Raw genomic sequence first — 22,159 nt, 5'->3', positions numbered from 1 at the left:
CAGTGGCTGTTCTAGCAGCACCATGGTGTCAGGACACTGGGTAGTATCTTTTTGAGTCTCAGGACTTCCCTTGACCTTATAAGATATCACCCAGTGCCCTGACATCTTTACATGACAGTTTACAAAGATAAGAAGTAAGGGGCAGCCAGGCCCACGAAAGATAACACCTTCCACATGCCTGTTTCCTCTTACTAAGAAAGAAATATTTTCCCAAGAACTTCCCAACACCCTCCTAGAGATTTTCTCTTGTCTTATTGCCAGAAGCAGATGATGTTGATAGGATCATCCCTAGCAGCAAAGGATGGTGGAAAATGGTTATCTTGCCTTTTCAACCTCTTGAGATTGGAAGGCAAGGGAGAAGTTAGGAATGGCCATTGGGTGACCAACCATTCATCAATCAGTGGACACTTGGGTTGTTTCCATAATTTGGCTATTGTTGATAATACTGCTATCAGCATCAGGGTGCATGTTTCCCTTTGAATCGGTATTTTTTTATTCTTTGGGTAAATACCTAGAAGTAAAATTGCTGGATCATAGGGTAGTTCTATTTTTAACTTTTTTAAAGATTTTACTTATTAATGAGAGACACAGAGAAAGAGAGGCAGAGACACAGGCAGAGGGAGAAGCAGGCTTCCTGCAGGGAGCCCAATGTGGGACTCGATCCCAGGACCCCAGGATCATGCCCGGAGCCTAAGGCAGACACTCAACTGCTGAGCCCCCCAGGTGCCCCTATTTTTAACTTGAGGAACCTTCATAAGAATGCTAGGTTATTTTTGTTTTTGTTTTTGTCTTTGTTTATTGTTGCTGTTTGTTTTTTTTTTTAAAGATTTTATTTGAGAGAGAGATCATGAACTGGAAGAGGGGAAGAGGGAGAAACAGACTCCCAGCTGAGCACAGAACCCAATTCAGGGCTCCATCCCAGGACCCTAAGGTCATGACCTGAACTGAAGTCAGATGCTTAACCAGCTGAACCACCCAGGTGCCCCGAGAGTGCTAAATTTTTGAGCCCTTGCTATGTGCCAGACAGCATATTAGATAATAAACAGAACTATACAAGAATAACTCTTCTTGAGTGTTTTCCTCAAACCAGGCAGATTGACTTGTACTAACTCATTTAATTCCTATGCATATATTATCTCATTTAATATTCCTAATAATCAAGTGAGATAGGGACTAATTATCCTCATTTTATAGATTATAAAACTGGAGCCCAAGAGGGTTAGATAATTTGTCCTGGGTGACAACTAATTAGTGTGTGAGAAGTGGGATTTACACTTCAGCTGTCTGACTTCAAAGCTTGCAAATGTATCCACTTTGCAATATTCCTATATTGTGAGATGAAAAATAGATGTATTTCAGCACAGGATTACGTTCTGGGTGTAGGTTTGCCAGATTTAGCTAATAAAAATATAGGATACCAGTTGGATGTTGTATGGGATATTGTATGGACCATATCTATGGTAAAAAAAATTGTCATTGATCTGAAATTCACCCTTACTTGGGCATCCTGTATTTCATCTGGCAGCTGTATCTGGATGGCACATTGTGAAAACACATCTTATCCTCTCTGATTTTCCTGATCCCTCTCACCAAAGTCATGCTTGTGGCTGCCTGGGTCTTCTATAGTTCCATAAAGCACTCAGCTCGGTGTGTACACCAAACTCATAGCTGAGGGCCAGATAGCAAGAGAGTCATTCAAGAAGCTTCTGAAATGCCTGTGTGGCCTCCTTAGACATTTGTAAATTCAAGGCTTCAGGATATGTCTCCCTGTAAACCTTGCCCTATTGGAAGTCGTAGGCTGGTAAATGTGTAACAACTGGCTGCACAGGGGGAAAAAAAAAAAGGGGAAAAAAAAAAAAAACGCTGATTTGTGTCATTTGTCACTTTCCATGGTGTGAACATTCCGACCGTGGCAGATTTATAGCAACATGATGTCATGGAAGTTGGAGTCGGGAAGAAATGTGCACATCTGGCTCTGGGGAGCTCACGCAAGCCAGTCACCCACCACTGTTCTGGGCATTTCTTATTTTCATATATACACAAATCAAGCCTACATCACCATGAAAGGTCTAGGAGAAAATATCTATGACCATGGTATTTTGTGAGTTACAACAATTAAAATTTAAAGGGGACTATTTGTTACTTGGAATAATTAATACCATTGATCAAACTTGTCTTCAGTTCAAACTGGTTTAGAGGTCTGCTTTCATCCTGCATGTAAAGGCTATAACAGTTAATCATCTGTCGTAATGAATTTCCAGTAGTCTTATATTCTTTATTCTGAGTAAAGGCAGTATTTCCAGACCAACGTGTCTACTGCACTTTTGATGCCAAGCCTCTGTGCAGTATATGGTGGGAGTGATTTTTTCCCCCAAATGTTCACTATGTCACATATTTCTGAGCTAGCATATTGAACAGATGTATCTGTGGGTAGGCAAGAGGCTGTGGCAGAGTAATTTCACATTCCTGTGTTTGATTGAGGAGTTAAGAAAGACCTATCCATGTATAGCCAGTTTGACTCTGAATTCAGGACCCAGCCTTTTGTGGTCTCCTGAGGCATGAAGCCCCCAGGGTTGGTTAAGAGCATGGGCTTTGGAGCGAGGCAATACTGAGGCGACTCCTATATAACTGTATGATATTGGGGAGGAACTTCAGTTTTTCCCACTGTGAAATAGAGCTAATAATGTTACCTACCTCACAGGTACCTGACACATTATCACAAAATAACTATCAATTCTCCATACTATTGTTATAACTATTGTCCTCATTGTTATTAATCTTATTTCATTAGTAAATAGCCTTATCTTATGTATCTCCTTAGGACCAGCAGATGCTTACCATTCTACAGAAAATGTGAGTTTGTTTTTTTTTTTTTAACCAAATCATGTAAAAATTCAACATTATAAAAATTCTAGTTTGACATTAAATTTCTGAACAAAAAGTCAAAAATAAAAATGGTCCTCCTATGCTATGAGAAGGTCTGTGAATCTTTGTAATTTCATGATGGAAAAGAATCAGTTGTTAGGGTTCTTTGAATCAAGAATAAGCCTAAACCACAGTTGATATGCTTGGCCAGGAATAGCCCCAGATAGAATTGTGAAGTACACAAAGTTTGTTAGCTATACTCTTCTGTGCCTCTTTGTGGTCCTTTTGTTTGTTTCTCATCATTCATATATTCATCCATCCGTCAGTGTGATTTGCAGAAAGCTAAGATTATGACCCTTGGGGCTCCTGGGTGGCTCAGTTGGTTAAGGGTCTGACTTGATTTTGGCTCAGGTCATGATCTCAGTGTCCTACTATCAACTCTGTGCTGGGCATGGAGTCTGATTAATACTGTCTCTCTCCCTCTGCCCTCCTCTCCAACAAACAAATAAATAAAATCATGACTTATACAAATAGAAGGTGAATGTATGTCAGAGATTTATCAACTTACTACTGAAGGAACCAGTGAGATAATTAGGCTGGTTCCAAGAGCATTTAAGTAAATATGTATTTATAGGCTTTTGTTATTGTTATTGTCTTTTTTTTTTTTTTTTTTAAAGAAGGTGGACATAAGATTGCTAGATAGACAAAAAACTGGTTAATGTCCTACAGAGCAAAAAGTTCATCACCTTTCGGGTTAATTTTTCTGCTATACAGAAATCTCCATGTTAACATGTATCTTCACAATGTCTGGGCTCTAGTCATGTAGTAAATAGCAAAATCAAGCACAGATGCAAGCACAGATGCATTCTCCCAGAGAATTAAATAATTCTTAGGGGAAGCCTATATAACAATGTCCTAGCATGATATTAAAAAGATATTCTATACTCTCTTTGCCTTATTTTCAAGTATTGGATACTTTTTTTAAAAATCCTTTTTTTTTTTTTTATTTGAGAGGGAGGCGAGAGGCAGAGAGGGAGAGAGAGAGAGAGAGAGAATCCTAAGTAGGCCTCACTCCCATGCAGAGTTTGCTGTGAGGCTCAGTCTCACAACCCTGAGATCACAACCTGAGCTGAAGCCAAGAGTTGGATGCTTAACTGACTGAGCCACCCTGGCATCCCTCAAGTATTGGATACTTTTTATTAACACACTTACCCATTTATTTTTAGTAAACTTTTATTAATATCTATATGCCCTAGGGATTTAGAGATAAAAACATAGCCACTGTCCTTAAGAGACTCATAACCTTATGGGGAAGACGAACATTCAAAATAAAAATTATTATACACAGTGATAGACATTTACCCCAGCCTCCAGACCCCCTAGGCTCCCATTGTTACCTAGGTCCACCCAGTCCCTAGTTTGATACCATGTCAACCCATCCATCATTTCAACACCTATGTATTAAAACACCGGTATTAGAGCATGATAGATGAATGAGTCCTCTCAGATCTTTTTTTAAAAAGATGTATTCATTTATTTGAGAGACTGCCAACAAGAAGAGAACATGGGCAGGGGGAGGGGCAGAGGGAGAAGCAGGCTCCCTGCTGAACAGGGAGCCTGACTTTGGGCTTGATCCCAGAACCCTGGGATCACGACCTGGACTGAAGGCAGACATTTAACTGACTGAGCCACCCAGGCACCCCAGATTTTCTTTCTTTTCTTTTCTTTTCTTTTTTTTTTTTTTGAAAGAGAGTGTGCAGGGGTGGGGAGGGGCAGAGGGAGAGAATCTTAAGCAGACTCCATGCTAGACGTGGGGCTCCATCTTACAACCCTAAGATCATGACCTGAGCTGAAATCAAGAGTTGGATGCTTAATCAACTGAGCCACCCAGATGCCCCTTTATAGAGATATATTTTAATAAGGACCTTCAATACTCAGCGTGGTGTGTCATATGACAGTCTCAGAACAGGATGGGAAAACACAGGTTGATCAGGAAAGAGGTGACGTCTTTTCTATTACTGTTAAGTTACTGCATGTGGAAGAGCCAAACATAATAATTAAGCAGCCCTTGTATTTCAGAAACATTCCCCTGAAGAAGGATTTATTTCCAAATTAATGGAGCAGAGGAGACCTTTCTGAAACTTTACTTTGGGATCCTCGAACTTAGTTATGATATGGCAGGCTATTTTTTTCCGGAGTGGGATTACAGAAGCCTGTCTGAGGACACCTCAGCTACCTTCACTCTCCCTTAAATGAGGACTCTACTGGGATGCCTGGGTGGCTCAGCAGTAGATCGTCTGCCCTTGGCTCAGGGCATGATCATGGGGTCCTGGGATCCAGTCCCGTGTTGGGCTCCCTACAGGGAGCCTGCTTCTCCCTCTGCCTGTATCTCTGCCATTCTCTCTCTGTCTCTCATGAATAAATAAATAAAATCTTTAAAAAAGAAAAAAATGAGAACTCTACTGCAGGTAGCAGTCGTCCAGGGTGACTTCAATTTTGCCTGCCTGGCTCTTCTCAGGAGTCTGTTTTCCCTTTCTCCATGTGGTCGCCAATGTTTCAGCTCTCAGAGAAGACACAAAGGCTATCTCTAGGTTTAATTCTCCTAGCAGAGCCCCACTTAGAGTAGGAGTCATGGTTTTAGTTCTCTGTCCTTATGGATTTGATCCAATAAATACTTAGTAACAATTATCAATGTAAAGAAAAAAGAATAACATTCTTCCTCTGGGAGCCCACAGCTTGCTGGGGGAAGACAGAAACATAGAAGCAATTCTAAAGCTGGGATTCCTGCACATTAGGATCACCTGGGGAACCCTGAAATTTCCCGCTGCCCAGGCTGCACTGCAGACCAATTAAATTAGAATCTCTGGGGTAGGACCAGGGCATGGGTATTTTTATAAATCTCCCTGGGAAAGTCCGATGCGTGGCTAAGCTAGAGAACCATTGCTGTAAAGCAGAACACACTTGGGAGATGCTGTAGTAAACTACTGACAAACTGCTGTGTGAACAAGGATACCACCGCCATTCTGGATATGTCAATATTCTCCTCCACCTTCTGACCACATTGCAGCCCATGAATACAGAAAATGTAACCTTGGAAAAAAGTTAGGTTAGTTTGATTGTAGGGCATTTAGAAACTATCGACTCTGGGAGGTGTGGTTTGCAGAAAACAATGTCTCTAAAGGGAAAATGGCCCAAAAAAGATCAACCCGGAAGGATGATCCTCCAAACCATTCCATGTGCTCTCTCTCTCCCCGCCTTGGAATGTTTTTTTCAGTCCCTTGCCTCCCTAAAGAAGTCCCAGTCCACGTCCCCAGCTCAAACATCCTCTCTATGGAATCTTCCCTTCTCCTCTCCCATGCCAAATTGGATCCTTGTTTTTATCTGCCGCTTAGTTCCTTTTCTTTTTAGCATCAATTATAATTATTACAGAATTTAGTTACAATACAGTTAGGCAGCTTATTTATACATTTTCCCTCTTCTGGGCCTTGCTTATCTTTGTTCACCTAGGACCTAGCATAGTGTCTTGGTTTCTTGAATGAATGAACAGAGCTACTGCAGTTTTACATAGAGTCTGAAAAGCCTGCCATCATCAGGAGAGACCTGGACCCAGGAGCTCCTCAAGGCTCCCTGGTCCAGTTTCTGAGTGGGATCCTCTGCCTCCCTGTGGTGGGGCTGGAGGACCCAGCAGACAAGCTCACTGGTGTAAGGCAGCTGGAGGAAATGATGGAAGATGGGAGGCCTCACAGTGCTTGGTTGTGGTAGTGAACTCGAGTTTCATCTGCAGGGTTTTGGTATGAGAGGAAGGGAGAAACAAAAGTTAAGTTCACAGGTTTCAAAATCTGTGTATTGAGGACAGAATAGTGCCCATGCCACCAGTTACTGTTTTATTTAGGCTACAGGCATCCCTGAGAAGTTTAGAGCTGCTTTTTCTGCCTGGGATAATTGCTCATCTGTTTTAAACTTTTATTTTATTTATTTTAAAAGATTTTATGCATTTGACAGAGAGAGAGAGAGCACAAGCAGGAGGAAGAATGGCAGACAGAGGGAGAAGCAGACTCCCAGAGGAGCAGGGAACCTGACTCAGGGGTCAATCCCAGGACCCAGGGACCACGACCTGAGCCAAAGGCAGGCGCTTAACCAACTGAGCCACCCAGGCACCCCTGTTTTAAACCTTAAATCTTTATTTTATTTCATTTTTCTTAAGATGTTGTTTGTAAGTGATCTCTATACCCAATGTGAGGCTCAAACTCCCAACCTTGCGACCAAGTTGCAAGCTCTACTGACTGAGCCAGCCAGGCACCCCTAAGGTTTAAATCTCCAAAAAAAAAAATTGGGGGTGGGCATTTTGTAGGTTTTACACATATGAAGCTGAAGAGATTATTTCAATTTTATAAGTATAAAGGTCATGCATTCCAGATTTTCTAGGACAGTGCTAATTTTATATCGTATGTATACTAATTTTTTTAAAAGATTTTATTCATTTATTTATTCATGAGAGACAGAGAGAGAGAGAGAGGCAGAGACACAGGCAGAGGGAGAAGCAGGCTCCAAGCAGGTTCCCAACGTGGGAATTGATCCTGGGGCTCCAAGATCAGTCCCTGGACTGAAGGTGGCGCTAAACCTCTGAGCCACCAGGGCTGCCCTGTATACTGATTTCTTGATATGGATAGTATGGTTGCTGTTCTTACAACTGACCATCAACCAGCCAGCCATGCTTAAAGGTCTTCTGGTAGTCCAATGTCTAATTACCTTATGTTTCTTTTGAGAAATCAAGTAGAGCTGCCTTACGGACAAAAAAGCCTACAGGTAATACAGGACTGGCATTTACTACCCTGAGCTTCAGATTTTTGTTGAATGTGGTTTCTTGGGGAGGACAATATATATTAACACTCCTCTCTCTGCCACAAATTAGTGCAAAAGTCCTTCAAGGAAAGTGGGCCATTAAGAACTGTTCTTTCATTAAGAACTATTCTTAGAGGCACCTGGCTGGCTCTGTCAGTGGAGTATACAACTCTTGATCTCAGGATTGTGAGTTCTAGCCCCGCATTGGATATAGAGATTACTTTTATATTTTTTTCTTTTATTTATTTATGATAGTCACACAGAGAAAAAGAGAGAGGCAGAGACATAGGCAGAGGGAGAAGCAGGCTCCATGCACCGGGAGCCGGACGTGGGATTCGATCCCGGGTCTCCAGGATCGCGCCCTGGGCCAAAGGCAGGCGCCAAACCCCTGCGCCACCCAGGGATCCCCTAGAGATTACTTTAAAAAAAAGATCTTTACATTTTTAAAAAAGATTTTGTTTGTTTATTTGAGAGAGAGAGCAAGAGCATGGTAGGGGCAGATGGAGGAGCAGACTCCTCAATGAGCATGGAGCCTGATATGTGGCTCGATCCCAGCACCCTGAGATCATGACCTGAGCCAAAGGCAAACTTCCTGAGCCACCCAGGCACACACCCCCAAAATGAAATCTTTTAAACAAACAAACAAACAAACAAACAAACCTATTTTTTAATCCCACCTCTAAAACTTTGGAAAGGTTTTTTTTGTGAGGCTAGTCACAGGAGCCCAGCAAGGGGGACACTGGGTCCTGTTGGAGCCTGCTACTGGAGCACCCTCCCATTGTGCCACAGCCTACATGGAGTTGCTCTGGTTATTTTGGATTTAGGTGCTGTGCTTTCTCCCTTCTGCTTAATAGGTTCAGACCAAATTATACCTTAATAATCTAACTGCAACCCAAATCACCCCAATTTTAACTGAATAGCCCACAATTATATAATTGTTTTATTTTTTATTTTTTAAGGTATATAATTGTTTTACCTATTAAAAAGTATAACTTCTTTTCTCACCCAATAGTACCCTCCCAGAGGTTAAAATAAGGGCTAAACTTTTAAATATTCTTCTATATATAAGGATCATAGCGAGAGCATAGTGAGCAAGAACACAAATTGGAGGGAAGGGCAGAGAGAGAAGGAGAAGCAGACTCCCCTCTGAGCAGAGAGCTCATGTGGATGTGGGGCTCCACCCTAGAACCCGAGGATCATGACCTAAGCCGAAGGCAGACATGTAACTAACTGAGCCACCCAGGTGTCCTAGTTGGTTGCTTTTAATCATCCAGATGCCATAAGCTTTCCAGTAACCTGGTTAAATTCTTTAGAGAACATCTTGTATGTTTGCAGTCAATATGTCATTTTATGAAACAGTAACAGCAGAGGGACATGAAGATATGTCACTGATAAGTGGCAAACCTATTAGAACATGCACTACATCATCTTTTGGAGAAAGTGAGCTATTTTCAGATGTCATTAAACTAGGCACTACTTCTGGCTCATGTAAAAGTGTTACATACAATTGCTCCAGGTACTTCCATAATGCTTCTGTGCTGGAAATTCTGCATAAGTAAGAACAGGGCTGTTTCCAGGAGCCAGCCAGTCTGAACGCACAGATCCTTCTGAGCTATTTCCATAGCTCACATGTATGTTTCCATCTGCCCACATTTTCTGCTCGCAGCCTCATTGCTTTAGTGTCACGACATTTAGTGACTTCTCACCTACATGCCCTGCATCCCAGCAGCTCTTCATTTGGGGCGCAGTATCCTTACCATGAGCCAGATTTGAGCACCCTAACCCTTTGTGGTTCCCAGTGAGTGAAGGCAATACGGGTATGTATGTTCAGGCGTGGGGCTTGGCATGAGTTCTGCCTCACTCGACCACAGGTCGAGAGAGGGGAGGCCCAAGAGAGCCTAAGCTGGGATCAGCTAAAACTGCTCCTAAAACGAAAGCGAGATGGAGCTAGAGCCTTTTCTGATTGGTAGTCCAGTTTTCCTGCCAATGCACAAGTCCTCCTCGCTGGCAAATGACAACCAGTCTAAGTGTCAAATAAGATTGTTAGCCTTAGGAGCTGCTCTTTGTAACACCATTTTAACAGGAGGCCTCATTCTTCTTTCCTTATCCAGAACTAAGAGGGAAAAAGTGAGTATGGTTTTTGCTCACAGAATGGATAACAGCAAGCCGCCTCTGGTTATTCCCACACTTCTGGTGCCCCTCCAGAACCACAGCTGCACTGAAACAACCACACCCCTGCCAAGCCATGACCTGACAGAACTACAGGAGGAGCACAGTTGGATGAACAACAGAACTGGCCTGCAGCCTGGACTGAAACCTGGGGAAGTGGCCACTGCCAGCATTTTCTTTGGGACCCTGTGGTTGTTTTCTATATTTGGCAATTCCCTGGTTTGTTTGGTCATCCACAGGAGTAGGAGGACTCAGTCCACCACCAACTACTTTGTGGTCTCCATGGCCTGCGCGGATCTCCTCATCAGCGTGGCCAGCACGCCTTTTGTCCTGCTTCAGTTTGCCACTGGGAGGTGGACACTTGGCAGTGTGATGTGCAAGGTCGTGAGGTATTTTCAGTATCTCACGCCGGGTGTCCAGATCTACGTTCTCCTCTCCATCTGCATAGACCGGTTCTACACCATCGTCTATCCTCTGAGCTTCAAGGTATCCAGGGAAAAAGCCAAGAAAATGATCGCGGCATCGTGGATCTTTGATGCAGCCTTTGTGAGCCCCGTGTTCTTTTTCTTTGGCTCCAGCTGGGACAGTCACTGCAACTATTTCTTCCCTTCATCTTGGGAAGGAACCACCTATACCATCATCCATTTCTTGGTGAGCTTTGTGATTCCATCCATCCTCATCATCTTATTTTACCAGAAGGTTGTGAAGTATATTTGGAGAATAGGCACTGATGGCCGAACAGTGAGGAGGACGATGAACATTGTCCCAAGGACAAAAGTGAAAACTATCAAGATGTTCCTCATTTTGAATCTGTTGTTTTTGCTCTCTTGGCTGCCTTTCCATGTAGCTCAGCTGTGGCACCCCCACGAACGAGACTCCAAGAAAAGTTCCCTTGTTTTCACGGCTATCACATGGATATCCTTTAGTTCTTCAGCCTCTAAACCTACACTGTATTCCATCTATAATGCCAACTTTAGGAGAGGAATGAAAGAGACTTTTTGCATGTCCTCAATGAAGTGTTACCGAAGCAATGCCTATACTATCACAACCAGTTCAAGGATGGCCAAAAAAAACTACGTTGGCATTTCAGAAATTCCTCCCACGGCCAAAACTATAACCAAAGACTCGATCTATGATTCATTTGACAGAGAAGCCAAGGAAAAAAAGCTCGCTTGGCCCATTAATTCAAATCCACCAAATACTTTTGTGTAATTTCGCAGAATTCTTTCAATTATTGTTATGTGCCAGAGATTAAAAAGCTTTAACTCTAAAAACAGAAGCTATTTATGTTTTTTTTCCAACCAATTTGCTGAAGGAAATGTTTTATTATGTAAAGTGCATTTAATTATTGATTATAATTTCTGTGGTTTTATTTTGGTTGCTTTTTGTTTTAGAGGAAGCTTTATCTTGAGCTATGCTCAGTAGTCCTTTTACTATATTAGTTACATGCATAAAAAAACAGAATGCTTTCCTACATTATTAGGTCCAAAAAGCATAAACCATACACACAGTCTTTGATTCATGACTCAAGTTAGTTTTATTCTGTCTCTTTTTTCTTCTCCCTACTGAAATTTTGTAACTATGGGCTTCTGTTCCAAATGAAATCTTTTGTGTCACATGTCTCAGAGATGTGGATTTCTCTAAGTAACATTGAGGGAGTATTAATATTGTGTGTTTTTACATCACCTTCTTCCAAGTAACCACCATTGCCCAGATCTCCTGTGGATGGAATATACTAGAACTTGCTGGGAAGTCCTCTGTGATTGAATTTTAATTAGGATTATTAGGGAAAGAAAACGGATAAAGTTGCCTAATAGCCTCCCCCTGCCCCCTAACCTAAGCAATGATGATGCCCTGAAAATTCTAAAGTCAACATGGTGTTTTTCTCACATCTGTGTCCCATCTAGGCCGTGTCTGGGACGTTTACTTCCCATTTTTGAGTTAAACTCAAGCCAATGAGTAGGTGTCCTTGCTGGGCAAACCCAGAAAATGCCAACGGGAGAAACAACAGATAGCATTTCTCTAGACTCTGCAGTTCAGGCAGAGGTCTTTGGCTGCCCAGGCCTACCCTATACACAAAGATAGCAAGGACAAGGAGCATCTTCTTCATTCTCCTAGAGACTCAGACATGAGCCCATTTACCCAGCCAATGCCTCTTTGCCCTCTTCTCCCTCCAGGATACTTCACACCCTTCCCAAGCCTAAACTCTTTGCCTGTGATATCTCGAGGTTTTCTTCTCTGCTTGTCAGATTTCTTATATTTCAAATCTAGGGCCAACACATTTTAGAAACATTCTTAATTAAATAATCAAAGGCTTACTGGCAAGACTGGTATGCATTTTCACATCCCAGTTAAGAGCTGCAAATAATAATTACAATTCAGCGATTTTACCTGCATTATCTCATTTTATCCTCTCAAAAGAATTATTTTTTATTTAAAGACTTTATTTATTCATGAGAGACAGAGAGAAAGAGACACAGGCAGAGGGAGAAGCAGGCTCCACGGAGGGAGCCCGATGTGGGACTCAATCCTGGGACTCCAGGATCATGCCCCGGCCCAAAGGGAGGCATTCAACCACTGAGCCACCCAGGCGTCCCTCTCAAAAGAATTCTGCGATGTATTTGTCATCTCTGCTTCACCGATGAGGAAATGCTGTGGTGTGTGACTTGCCCACATTAGAGTGACGGGGCTGGAAATCACACTCAGGTCCTCCAGCTGCAAGTATGTCAGTCACTCTTTTCAGACATTACAGAAGTCTCTCGAACACGTGAGTGACCACCCCCAGGCAGGCCTCACTGGGCCTCCTGGCTGCTGCCTGGGTGGAAATCTAAGGTCTAAGAGAATCTGGCCATTCTCAAAAAGAGAGTCTAGGTGAAATTTAATGAGCTGACCCTCACCCTTTCTTTGGTTGTGGATAGGTTTTGGACTTGTGGTGCTGAGTATCAGAGACACAATCACAGGGATCCCTGGGTGGCGCAGCGGTTTGGCGCCTACCTTTGGCCCAGGGCGCGATCCTGGAGACCCGGGATCGAATCCCACGTCGGGCTCCCAGTGCATGGAGCCTGCTTCTCCCTCTGCCTGTGTCTCTGCCTCTCTCTCTCTCTCTCTCTGTGACTATCATAAATAAATAAATAAATAAATAAATAAATAAATAAATAAATAAATAAATAAATAAAAAGAGACACAATCACAGGGAAATGAGATAAGACTGGGTTTGATATTCAGGGCTAGGAACAACCACCATAAAATATCACATTTACAAAACATCTACAGAGCTGATGTTTTTAAGTGGAGGTGCTTCCTTCAATCCATAGATTCAAGAGATAGAACATCTCATATTTTTCTTCCTTTTCTTTTTCCTCCTCAATTATCCCATCAGCAGATGGCAGTCTAAAATGACAAAATGAGCTAGACCACTCTCTTACTTGACCCTTGAATTCTGTGATTCAGACCTGTTAAAAAAGAGAGAAGACTGCATTCTTGTCCATTTTTGGGGGTCCGTTATAAAAAATACTCAATTTAAATGGACATTTTATTTATTTGATCCATTTAAATGGAAAAATTTTTTGGAATATTTTTTAAAAGATTTTATTTATTTGAGAGAGAGCACAAGCAGGGGGAGGGGCAGAGGGAGAAGCAGGTTCCCCACTGAGCAAGGAGCCCGATGTGGGGCTCAATCATGAGGCTCAATTGGGCTCGAGCAGGAAGCCTGATGTGGGGCTCCATCATGGGGCTGGGATCATGACCTGAGCTGAAGGCAGCCACTTAACCAACTGAGCCTACCCAGGTGTCCCTAAATGAAATATTTTTAAAAGAGTGCAAAAAGTTAAATTTGATTTACCTCAGTTTTATGCTATATATTTTTAGATTTCATTTTAAACTAAAAGACTAGATGAATATAAGCTCCATTCTATCTCTAACGTTCTGTGAATTTACCCCACTAGATGGAAATTGGAGACAATTTCATACAAACTCTTGTTATAGAAAGTAGGTTTTTTTAAAAGATTTTATTTATTTATTCATTAGAGGCAAAGAGAGAGGCAGAGACACAGACAGAGGGAGAAGCAGGCTCCATGCAGCGAGCCTGATGTGGGACTTGATCCCAGGACTCCAGGATCACGCCCCGAGCCAAAGGCAGATGCTCAACCGCTGAGCCACCCAGGCGTCCCGAAAGTAGTTTTTTTTTTTTTAAGAATCCCCCAAATAATGACAAAAGTGTCAACCAAATCATACTCTTGTGACATACGGTAATTCAGCTGTATTGTCTTAGCATGTTGATAATTCACTGTATTTTGGTTTAGGCTTGTTTGATACTCAGGGTTCCTGTTTTACTTGATCCTGAAATCAGAGGAAACTGGATATAATGCACAGATCCATGAAGATTCCCATAAGTCCCAGCAGGACAAGAACAGCATTCACCATAATTCATATTTGGCTGGCAAGAACCAGAGTTAAATCAACAGCAAGGCAGGTTATTGGAGAGAGTGAAAAGTTAGCCCGGTCTCCATACAGGAGTGTAATGAGGCACACCAGGAATCTGGATTTATGTAACCTCCAAACAGGACTTGAAAAGTAATGTGAAGCTGGGTCCAGAGTAGAGACAATCCTTTAGCTGGCTTCCAGAGATTGTCAAGAGGAAGGGACAGGGATTCATCCTTTGAGGTGGAATTCAAATTCCTTTTTCTCTTCTATAGAAATCTTCAGTGAACCCATTAATCCAACCAGCCTGCTGCTGAAAGTCCACAAGTACATCCTGCTCAGATGTGCTTCCCTGTTGACCTTACCTCACAGATTCTTACCCAAGACACCTGGAGCTGATTTCGTGGGCCAGAATTCCTTGCTTGGGAAGGACAGTTTTACCCAGGGGGACTCCACCAAATATGTAGGAGCAGAGGCATTTGCCACATAAGGTTGGCAGTTTTGCCTCTCGTGGTAGGCACAGGTTTTTCCCTTTACCCCTGCAGCTTTGCTGTCACCTGCTCAAAGTCACTGTGTAGCAACATAACCAAAGTCTGTTGAAGCTACTTGACCAAGATCAGCTTCGAGGATAAGCTCTTCTGGAAGAACTGCGTGTAAAAGCAGCAAAGAATTAGAGATTTGGGGATAGAAGGGACTTTGAGAGACCCAGCCCATACCCCTTGTTTAGAAGAAATTACAACCAAGAGAGGTCAAATTAGGGGCGACCTAAAATGCCTTCCACCAACCAGTCCAGCATTCTTCTAATTTCATCCATCCTGCTTGCCGTGGCATGATTCATCTATTGGAGAAAATAACCCTCACTGTGTGCAGAAGAGTACAGGAGAATAAACAATTCCTCACTGTTCACTAACCTGCTAATTCATCTGGAACAGAGACAATCTCAGAGCTCTCTAATGAGAGAACAGAGGACACAAAACAACCTTGTCTCACTGTTCTGCAGAGTGACCGCTTGATGGCACTGTGGCTAGTCGGCAGAGCCCACCACCGCCTCATGATGCTTGTCACAGGGCCCACTTCTGAGAAGTCCTGGTCTCCTAGCAACAGGACCAGGAAACTTGCTGAGCACCGAGAGCAGCTGTAGATGAACTAGTCAATCAGCGGGTTCAAAGGACGGAGCCTCTAAACATTGGAGGAAATCCCAAAATAATCAATACTCTTTACAGACATGAAATCACTAGTCAAATCCTATTTTAAACTCATTTTACAAATGGTATCATTTTCGAAAAATGCCATCAGACACCAGACTAGCAATGGTGCCGCCCACACTTAACGGGGGCCTCTTTCTCTCTTTGCTGCTCCCTTTACCATTTCACTCTGAGGATTCATGGTCCTTTTCATAGCAGTGCAATCAAGACTTGCCCCCAAAGTAAATGTTCCTATGCTCCTGGTAAGCAGGCAGTTAAATTTATTTTAGGCCTCTCTCATTTCCCTCAGACTGTCTTTAATTTTTTTGATCCCCTACAATCTGGGCCATTCTGGACTTTTTGCTCAGCTGAACGCTTCTGTTCAAAAGTTCTGTATTCTGTTTCAGAAGAAGCCTCTTTCAAATATTGCATTTAAAAATTTCCCATCAACCCTGAGTTGCAGAGTTAGGGGCTCTACAATTAGGATTCCCTTAAATTTGAAGAACCTGAGATTTTAGTTCCGCAGGAAAATGACTCCCAACTAGTACTGGGCTCTGCAGTGAAGGTGTGCATGTGTACCTGGTTTCAGGATTATGATGTAGGTCTGGGAGCTCAAAGAACAACATCTGGTTTTCAGTAGGCAGACAGTCAATAAAGTGGTTCCAGCTATTTGCCCACAACAGCTAGATATAGATTAAAACTTTTCTAACGGAATTTTGAATGAATCCTCTCTATTCTGCTTCCTTGTTATATCTTCCAAAGAATAGTCTCTTTAAGAAGACTATATTCTGCTAGTAGGACCCTGGGTGTGCTAAGATAAGGACATGGCAAAGATACTTGGACAGCAGAGAAATAGATGGGAGGAGTTGTATGATAGAGACATCGGGCAGCAGAATAACTGAGAAGAACAGATGTATACTGTCCATCTGTCTAGATTCATTTACACTTCTGGGCTGATTCTCCAGGAAGATGCATTCTACTTGAATCACTCTTTTAAACAGTAGTGAAAATTATGGGGTATCTGGGTGGCTCAGTCAGTTGGGCATCCAACTCTTGATTTTGGCTCAGGTCGTGATCTCAGGGTCCTGGGATCGGCCCTGCCTCAGCTCCACAGTCAGCAGGGAGTCTGCTTGAGATTCTCTATTCCTCTCCCTCTGCTTTTTCCCGACCACCGCTTTTCTCTCTCCTTTTGTAACATAAATAAACCTTTAAAAAATAAGATGAAAATTAGGCACAACATCCCAGTGATACATCCAGCCAGCAAAGGTTTCCTTAGTCATAGTATGATGATTGCTTTCAAGGGTTCCAAAGTCAACTTCCGTGTTTAAAGTTCAGGTTCTGCTGACTGCCTGTTTAACCCAGCAAATTTTCTCAAACCACAGCTTCTCCATTTTAAAGATGGGAAACATGACAGTGCCCACCTGTATCAGGGTTCTCTAGAACTCTAATAAGAGAACCAGTAGGACATAGATGATAGTATTTGAAGGAAGTGGCTCAGGCCATTGAGGGGACTGACAAGCTTGAAATGTGTAGGACAGGCAGGCAGGCTGAAAACTTACTTGGTTAGTATTGTAGTTTATGAAATCTATAGGATGGACCAGCAGGTAGGATTTGAAGCTGTAGTCTTGAGGTAGAATTTCTTCTCTGGGAAACCTCATTTTTGTTCTTAAGGCCTTTAACTGATTGAATAAAGTCCACCCATATTATCAAGGATAATCCTTATTTAAAGTCAAGTGATTGTAGATGTTAACCACATCAACAAAATACCCTCACAAAAAACGTCTAGATTAGTGTTTGACAAATAACTAGGTATTACAGCTAGCTAAGCTGACATGTAAGACTAACCATCACACCACCTTACAGAATTGTAGTAATAAAATGAGCTCAAATCCATGTAAATCATTCAGTGCATTACTGATTACATAGGAAGCCCCTAATAAAGGTTTTCTATTGTTATTTTAATAACCACTAACCTAATGAATTTTTCTGTCTTTCAAGTTACTTGGCACCTATTGCCATGTGTTAACATTAGTAGAAACAGGTTTTTAATGCTACTCTCGAATTGAATTGTGGCATTGTTTCTTTCTTTAGCTTTTTTTTTTTTTTTTTTTTTTTTTAAGTTCTGCTAAGATTTTACAGACTCAAAGCAGAAGGGACAATTGGAAGCAGCAATTTGAATGGAAGGGATGTGGGTGGTAGAGCTACTTCTCTATTCACCTCAAAGAAAAATTTTCCCCCTTCAAATATTTCCTAAGAAGGAATGGTCTAAAAATAGGATATACAAAAAATACTTGAGAATGTAGATTTTTATCATCAGTCTTCTGTTGGGGTTTCCACTAACACAGAAGAGAAAACTGAGGGGTGGAAATCAGTTTGACTGTTAATTTAACCATTCTAGCAGAATATGAGAAACCAATGAAATGGGACCTACGTCACTATTGACCGTGGTTAATCAGAGGCAACGTGTAACAACTCTATATTTTCAGTTAAACTGTAAATGAATTATACTATTAACTAGAAACAAATTTCAGTGAAATAAAGTGAAACGGAAGTGAAGGTATATATAAAAAAAGCCACTTGGTAATTGGAGTTGGAGGGGAAAGAAACATGTCTTTGGTTAAAGTTTCAAACTTAGGCACACAAACAATTTAAGGAACATTTAAGTTTACTTTGAAGAAAAATTTAAACTAACAAAATGCTTTATGGCTTTTTTTTTTTTTTTTAAGAAAAGACATGAGTTTACTTTTACTGTTTGGGATGTTTATGAGAGGATAAGCCAAGGGCAAAAGCCAACCACTGAGGATGGTAGAGCGGAAGGAAGGGAATATTCTGTGTCTTTAATAACTTTAAATGTCTTTAATGATATTGTCAAGCCACTGTAGCTTTCACTCTCATTATTGTTTATACCAGTTTCAGTTGGGTATTTACTCTCACCTGAAAGACCCCTAACAGATTTCCTATTCTCATTCTATATAGATTATCCAGTGGTGCAAAGGTGGTTCATACATGTTGCAAGAGCCAGTTTTTTTTGTTTGTTTGTTTGTTTAAAGATTTTATTTATTTATTTGAGGGAGTCAGGGTGAGAGAGCACAAGCAGGGGGAGAGGTAGAGGGAGAGAGAGCAGCAGACTCCCCACTGAGCAGGGACCCTGATGAGGGGCTTGATCCTAGGACCCTGGGATCATGACCTGAGCTGAAGACAGACGTTTAACCTGCTGAGCCTCCCAGGTGCCCTGCAAAGAGCAATTTTTAAATTTTCAAAAATGTTGGTTGCCGGTTGACAACACCATAGCATGACCATAGTGGGAATCTTTCTACCGTAGAAATTGGTAAATACTACACATCAGACCTACCCCAACCAAGAGTCAGTTGTTAAATATCTACCAGCTCACAACTAGCTGCTTCTTTTTCCTCAGCAAAAATGTTCCTAAAAAGCCATCTTACTCAAAATGCCATTGGTACCTATTATGCTTGTAGAGATACTCTGTTTTCACTTTATCTGATAACCAACGAAGGAGCATTTTAGCTTGATGGTTTTTTGTCACCCCCGGGTTTGGAATGATGTGGTTAATGATCTATAAAACATTACATTTCACTAAAGGAGTGCTAAGGAAAGGGGCTCCATGGGGAGTCCTTTGTAAAATTTGAAAAAGGATCTTCTCCTATTTCATACTTCCAGTATCTCTGGCTGGGGATACCCTTTGTCCTCTAAACGAGTCAGCATCTCCTGAGCCCAGTCATGTACTGTGGTGTGTGTGCTTCTGACTTGTACTCCAGACTCCTGCTCTGCACCACTTGTGGCTCTCTTCACTCTGCCCCATTCCAGGAGGAGTGCTGCTAGCTTTAAAGACACTGCACTGGCTACTGCTAGGTAGAGTTCTTCCTCTGCCTCCCTATAAAGTCTCAAGGGCATACAGATTTTCCTTTTTCTCTCTAGAGTGGTAAAATCTTGGGGCTACTCTCACAAGGGAAAGGGTGCTGCCAGCTTTCATTTTGTATTTGATGCCTGCGTGAATGCCTCCTTCTGGGAGTAGTCTTGGCCTTTTTTTTTTTTTTTTTTTTGGCTTCCTTCCTTTTTCAATGCTTTTTCTTCTCTATATATGGCAGTTGGGGCCTTGGGACAATCCTGGCTTGACATTTGAGGGGAATTTTACATACATAAAAATATTTATTTATTTATTTATTTATTTATTTATTTATTTATTTATTTATTTATTTATTTATTTATTTATTTATTTATTTATTTATTTATTTATTTATTTATTTATTTATTTATTTATTTATTTATTTATTTATTTATTTTAGAATTTTTTTTGCCATAAATCCTATGCCTTCTTTTCTTGTGGTGCTGGCAGGCATGGTCTTCTTTCCATTGAAGAGGTTGATCCAAAACTCTGTTTGGCTTTTTGGCCTGTTTGGTTGTGGACTAGCCAAGTCTACCCAGGTTGGGTTTGGGGCTATAAAGTGCTTAACAGGCACTGCTTTCTTTCTCAGCAAAGGGACACTGAGGCATGGCAGGTTTGGAATCGGTTGTTGTGAACCACAGGACATTTTTCCTGCTCAAATATGTATCTTACCACAGAGTCAAATGGCTTGCAAGCTAAATCTCACTGTCCAACTCCAGCCCAACCCCCAACCCATGAGTGTTTGGGGGACCTGTCACAGCCTAATAGGTGAATGAGTCTGTCTACTGACCCCAGGGCTTGCTTTTAAGAATTCAGCTGATTTACCTCTTAGTCATTTCTAGAGTAGGGTTGAGTATCTCTCTGCAATCCTTAACAGTTTCGAAGTCACAACTATTATCTGTCTTGTGAACAATGCAGGGGATAGGGGCATCAACACCCCACAAAGTCAAAAATCCACATGTAACTTTTGACTCCCCCAAAACTTAACTACTAATAGCCTACTGTTGACTGGAAACCTTAGCGATAACATAAACAGTCCACACACATTTTGTTTATGTATTATATTCTCTATTCTTGCTATATAGTAAGGTATAAAAGAGAAAATGTTATTAAGAAAATCCTAAGAAAAATACAGTGTTGGGGTGCCTGGGTGACACAGTCGGTTAGGCATCCAACTCTTGGTTTCAACTCAGGTCCTGATCTCAGGGTCATGGGATCATACACTGTGCCCTCAGCATGGAGTTGGCTTGTAACACTCCCTTCCTCTTCCTCTGCCCCTCTCCACCCAATATCTTTTTTAAAAAAAAGCATTAAAAAAGACAACATTGTGCTCTGTGTATTGAAGGTGTGTATAAGTGGACTTGCACAGTTCAAACCTGTGTTGTTCAAGGGTCAACTGCAATCGGATTTTTATATGGACATCTCCTAGCTGACTATATACTTAGAAAAAGAGCCCTTCAAGCTTCATAGGTCTTCCAATCATACATTTTTGAGGCCTCTAACATGCCTGGTTTTTTTTTTTAATTTAAAAAAAATTTTTTTTTTATTTATGATAGTCACACAGGGAGAGAGAGAGAGGCAGAGACACAGGCAGAGGGAGAAGCAGGCTCCATGCACCGGGAGCCCAATGTGAGATTCGATCCCCGGTCTCCAGGATCGCGCCCTGGGCCAAAGGCAGGCACCAAACCACTGTGCCACCCAGGGATCCCTAACATGCCTGCTCTTGTCAGGTCCATCCTAGCCCACACTAGGCCTTTTTCAGTGGTGCGCTGGAAACCAAGTCTGGTGGGGTGGGGGAAATCCCTGCTTTGTAGCATTTACTGATTTCTATGGTGTCAATACCCCATCGATCTCTTTGCCAGTTGAAAGCTACCAACCAGATGTCACTCAAAGTGGAGCTGAGAAGAGATGCACACAATTGGCTTTCCTCTAGGGAGCCAGCCATAAGTTAGCTGAAGCACAGCACTGTTTTGCATTTTAAAAGAGGAACCCTCTAGGTAGGGGAATTAAAAAAAGGTATTTCCTTAGGGCAAATCAGAAAAAGGCATCTCTCTCTGGGCAGACCTGCACCACAGGTGCCAGGTGAGGAGATAGCAGGTGTCCTTTCCTCTGCACAAGGGCTTTTGCAGGGAATGTGAGCTACATTTTAGGTCTATTCACCTCCTCAACTGGGTGCCTTTATGTTGTGCACAACCTCACATGGCAGTCTTGGCTCTGATTCATGACTACTCTATAGTTAAGTAAAATGGATGAAATAAGGAAAAGAGAACCAAGTTATCTAGCAGCCTGAAAACCTGCTTTATGCAGATTATAGGATTATTACCAGTTGGAACACTTACTGTTCTCAAAATTAGTTTAATTAACAGAAGGCTGTTATTGCTAAAAATGGCTTCCAACTATACCATTCCCGGGTCATAATGATAAAGCTAAAAAGACTTCAGAAATGTGATACCTACAACCCTACATGTTTAAATTCCAGCTCATTAAATAAATATATTTATCTTCAGTGGTTTAAATCCTAACAATAGTCCAAGAACTACATTATAGTTCTTTACTAATTAAGAAGCAATTGCTCATAACTCCTATTTAGCCTGCCAATTACCTGTGAAAGTTATCCTCCCTCTTTTTTATAGATGAGGAAATGGGCTGAAAGATTAAAGAATTCAGGGTGACTCAGAAAATGGATTCAAGATCAATTCTTCTGCCTAAATCTCACTCTTTTTACTACTCTATGCTATTACTACACAGACATATTTCAGTATTGTGAAACAGACCA

At 41.7% G+C, this 22,159-nt stretch overlaps 1 protein-coding gene across 8 annotated transcripts in view; it reads left to right on the top strand.

Moving 5' to 3' along the window:
* Positions 1–11,150, top strand: part of GPR19 (G protein-coupled receptor 19) — a 40,391-nt gene extending 29,241 nt beyond the window's left edge. For 7 of the 8 annotated variants that reach the window (XM_038576840.1, XM_038576839.1, XM_038576836.1 and 4 more), the window contains 2 exons: positions 2,822–2,853; positions 9,819–11,150. In XM_038576840.1, coding sequence (XP_038432768.1) covers positions 2,822–2,853; positions 9,819–11,088 — 1,302 coding nt within the window. In that variant the 3' untranslated portion in view covers positions 11,089–11,150. The remainder of the gene's footprint in view (positions 1–2,821; positions 2,854–9,818) is intronic. The other variant, XM_038576843.1, reaches the window with a different exon arrangement.
* The last annotated feature ends 11,009 nt before the right edge of the window (positions 11,151–22,159 follow it).

The sequence above is a fragment of the Canis lupus genome, chromosome 27 (assembly GCF_011100685.1).
Source record: "Canis lupus familiaris isolate Mischka breed German Shepherd chromosome 27, alternate assembly UU_Cfam_GSD_1.0, whole genome shotgun sequence".
NCBI lineage: Eukaryota > Metazoa > Chordata > Mammalia > Carnivora > Canidae > Canis > Canis lupus.
Note: the sequence above shows the minus strand (reverse complement) of the source record. Positions and strands in the feature narration are given on the sequence as shown.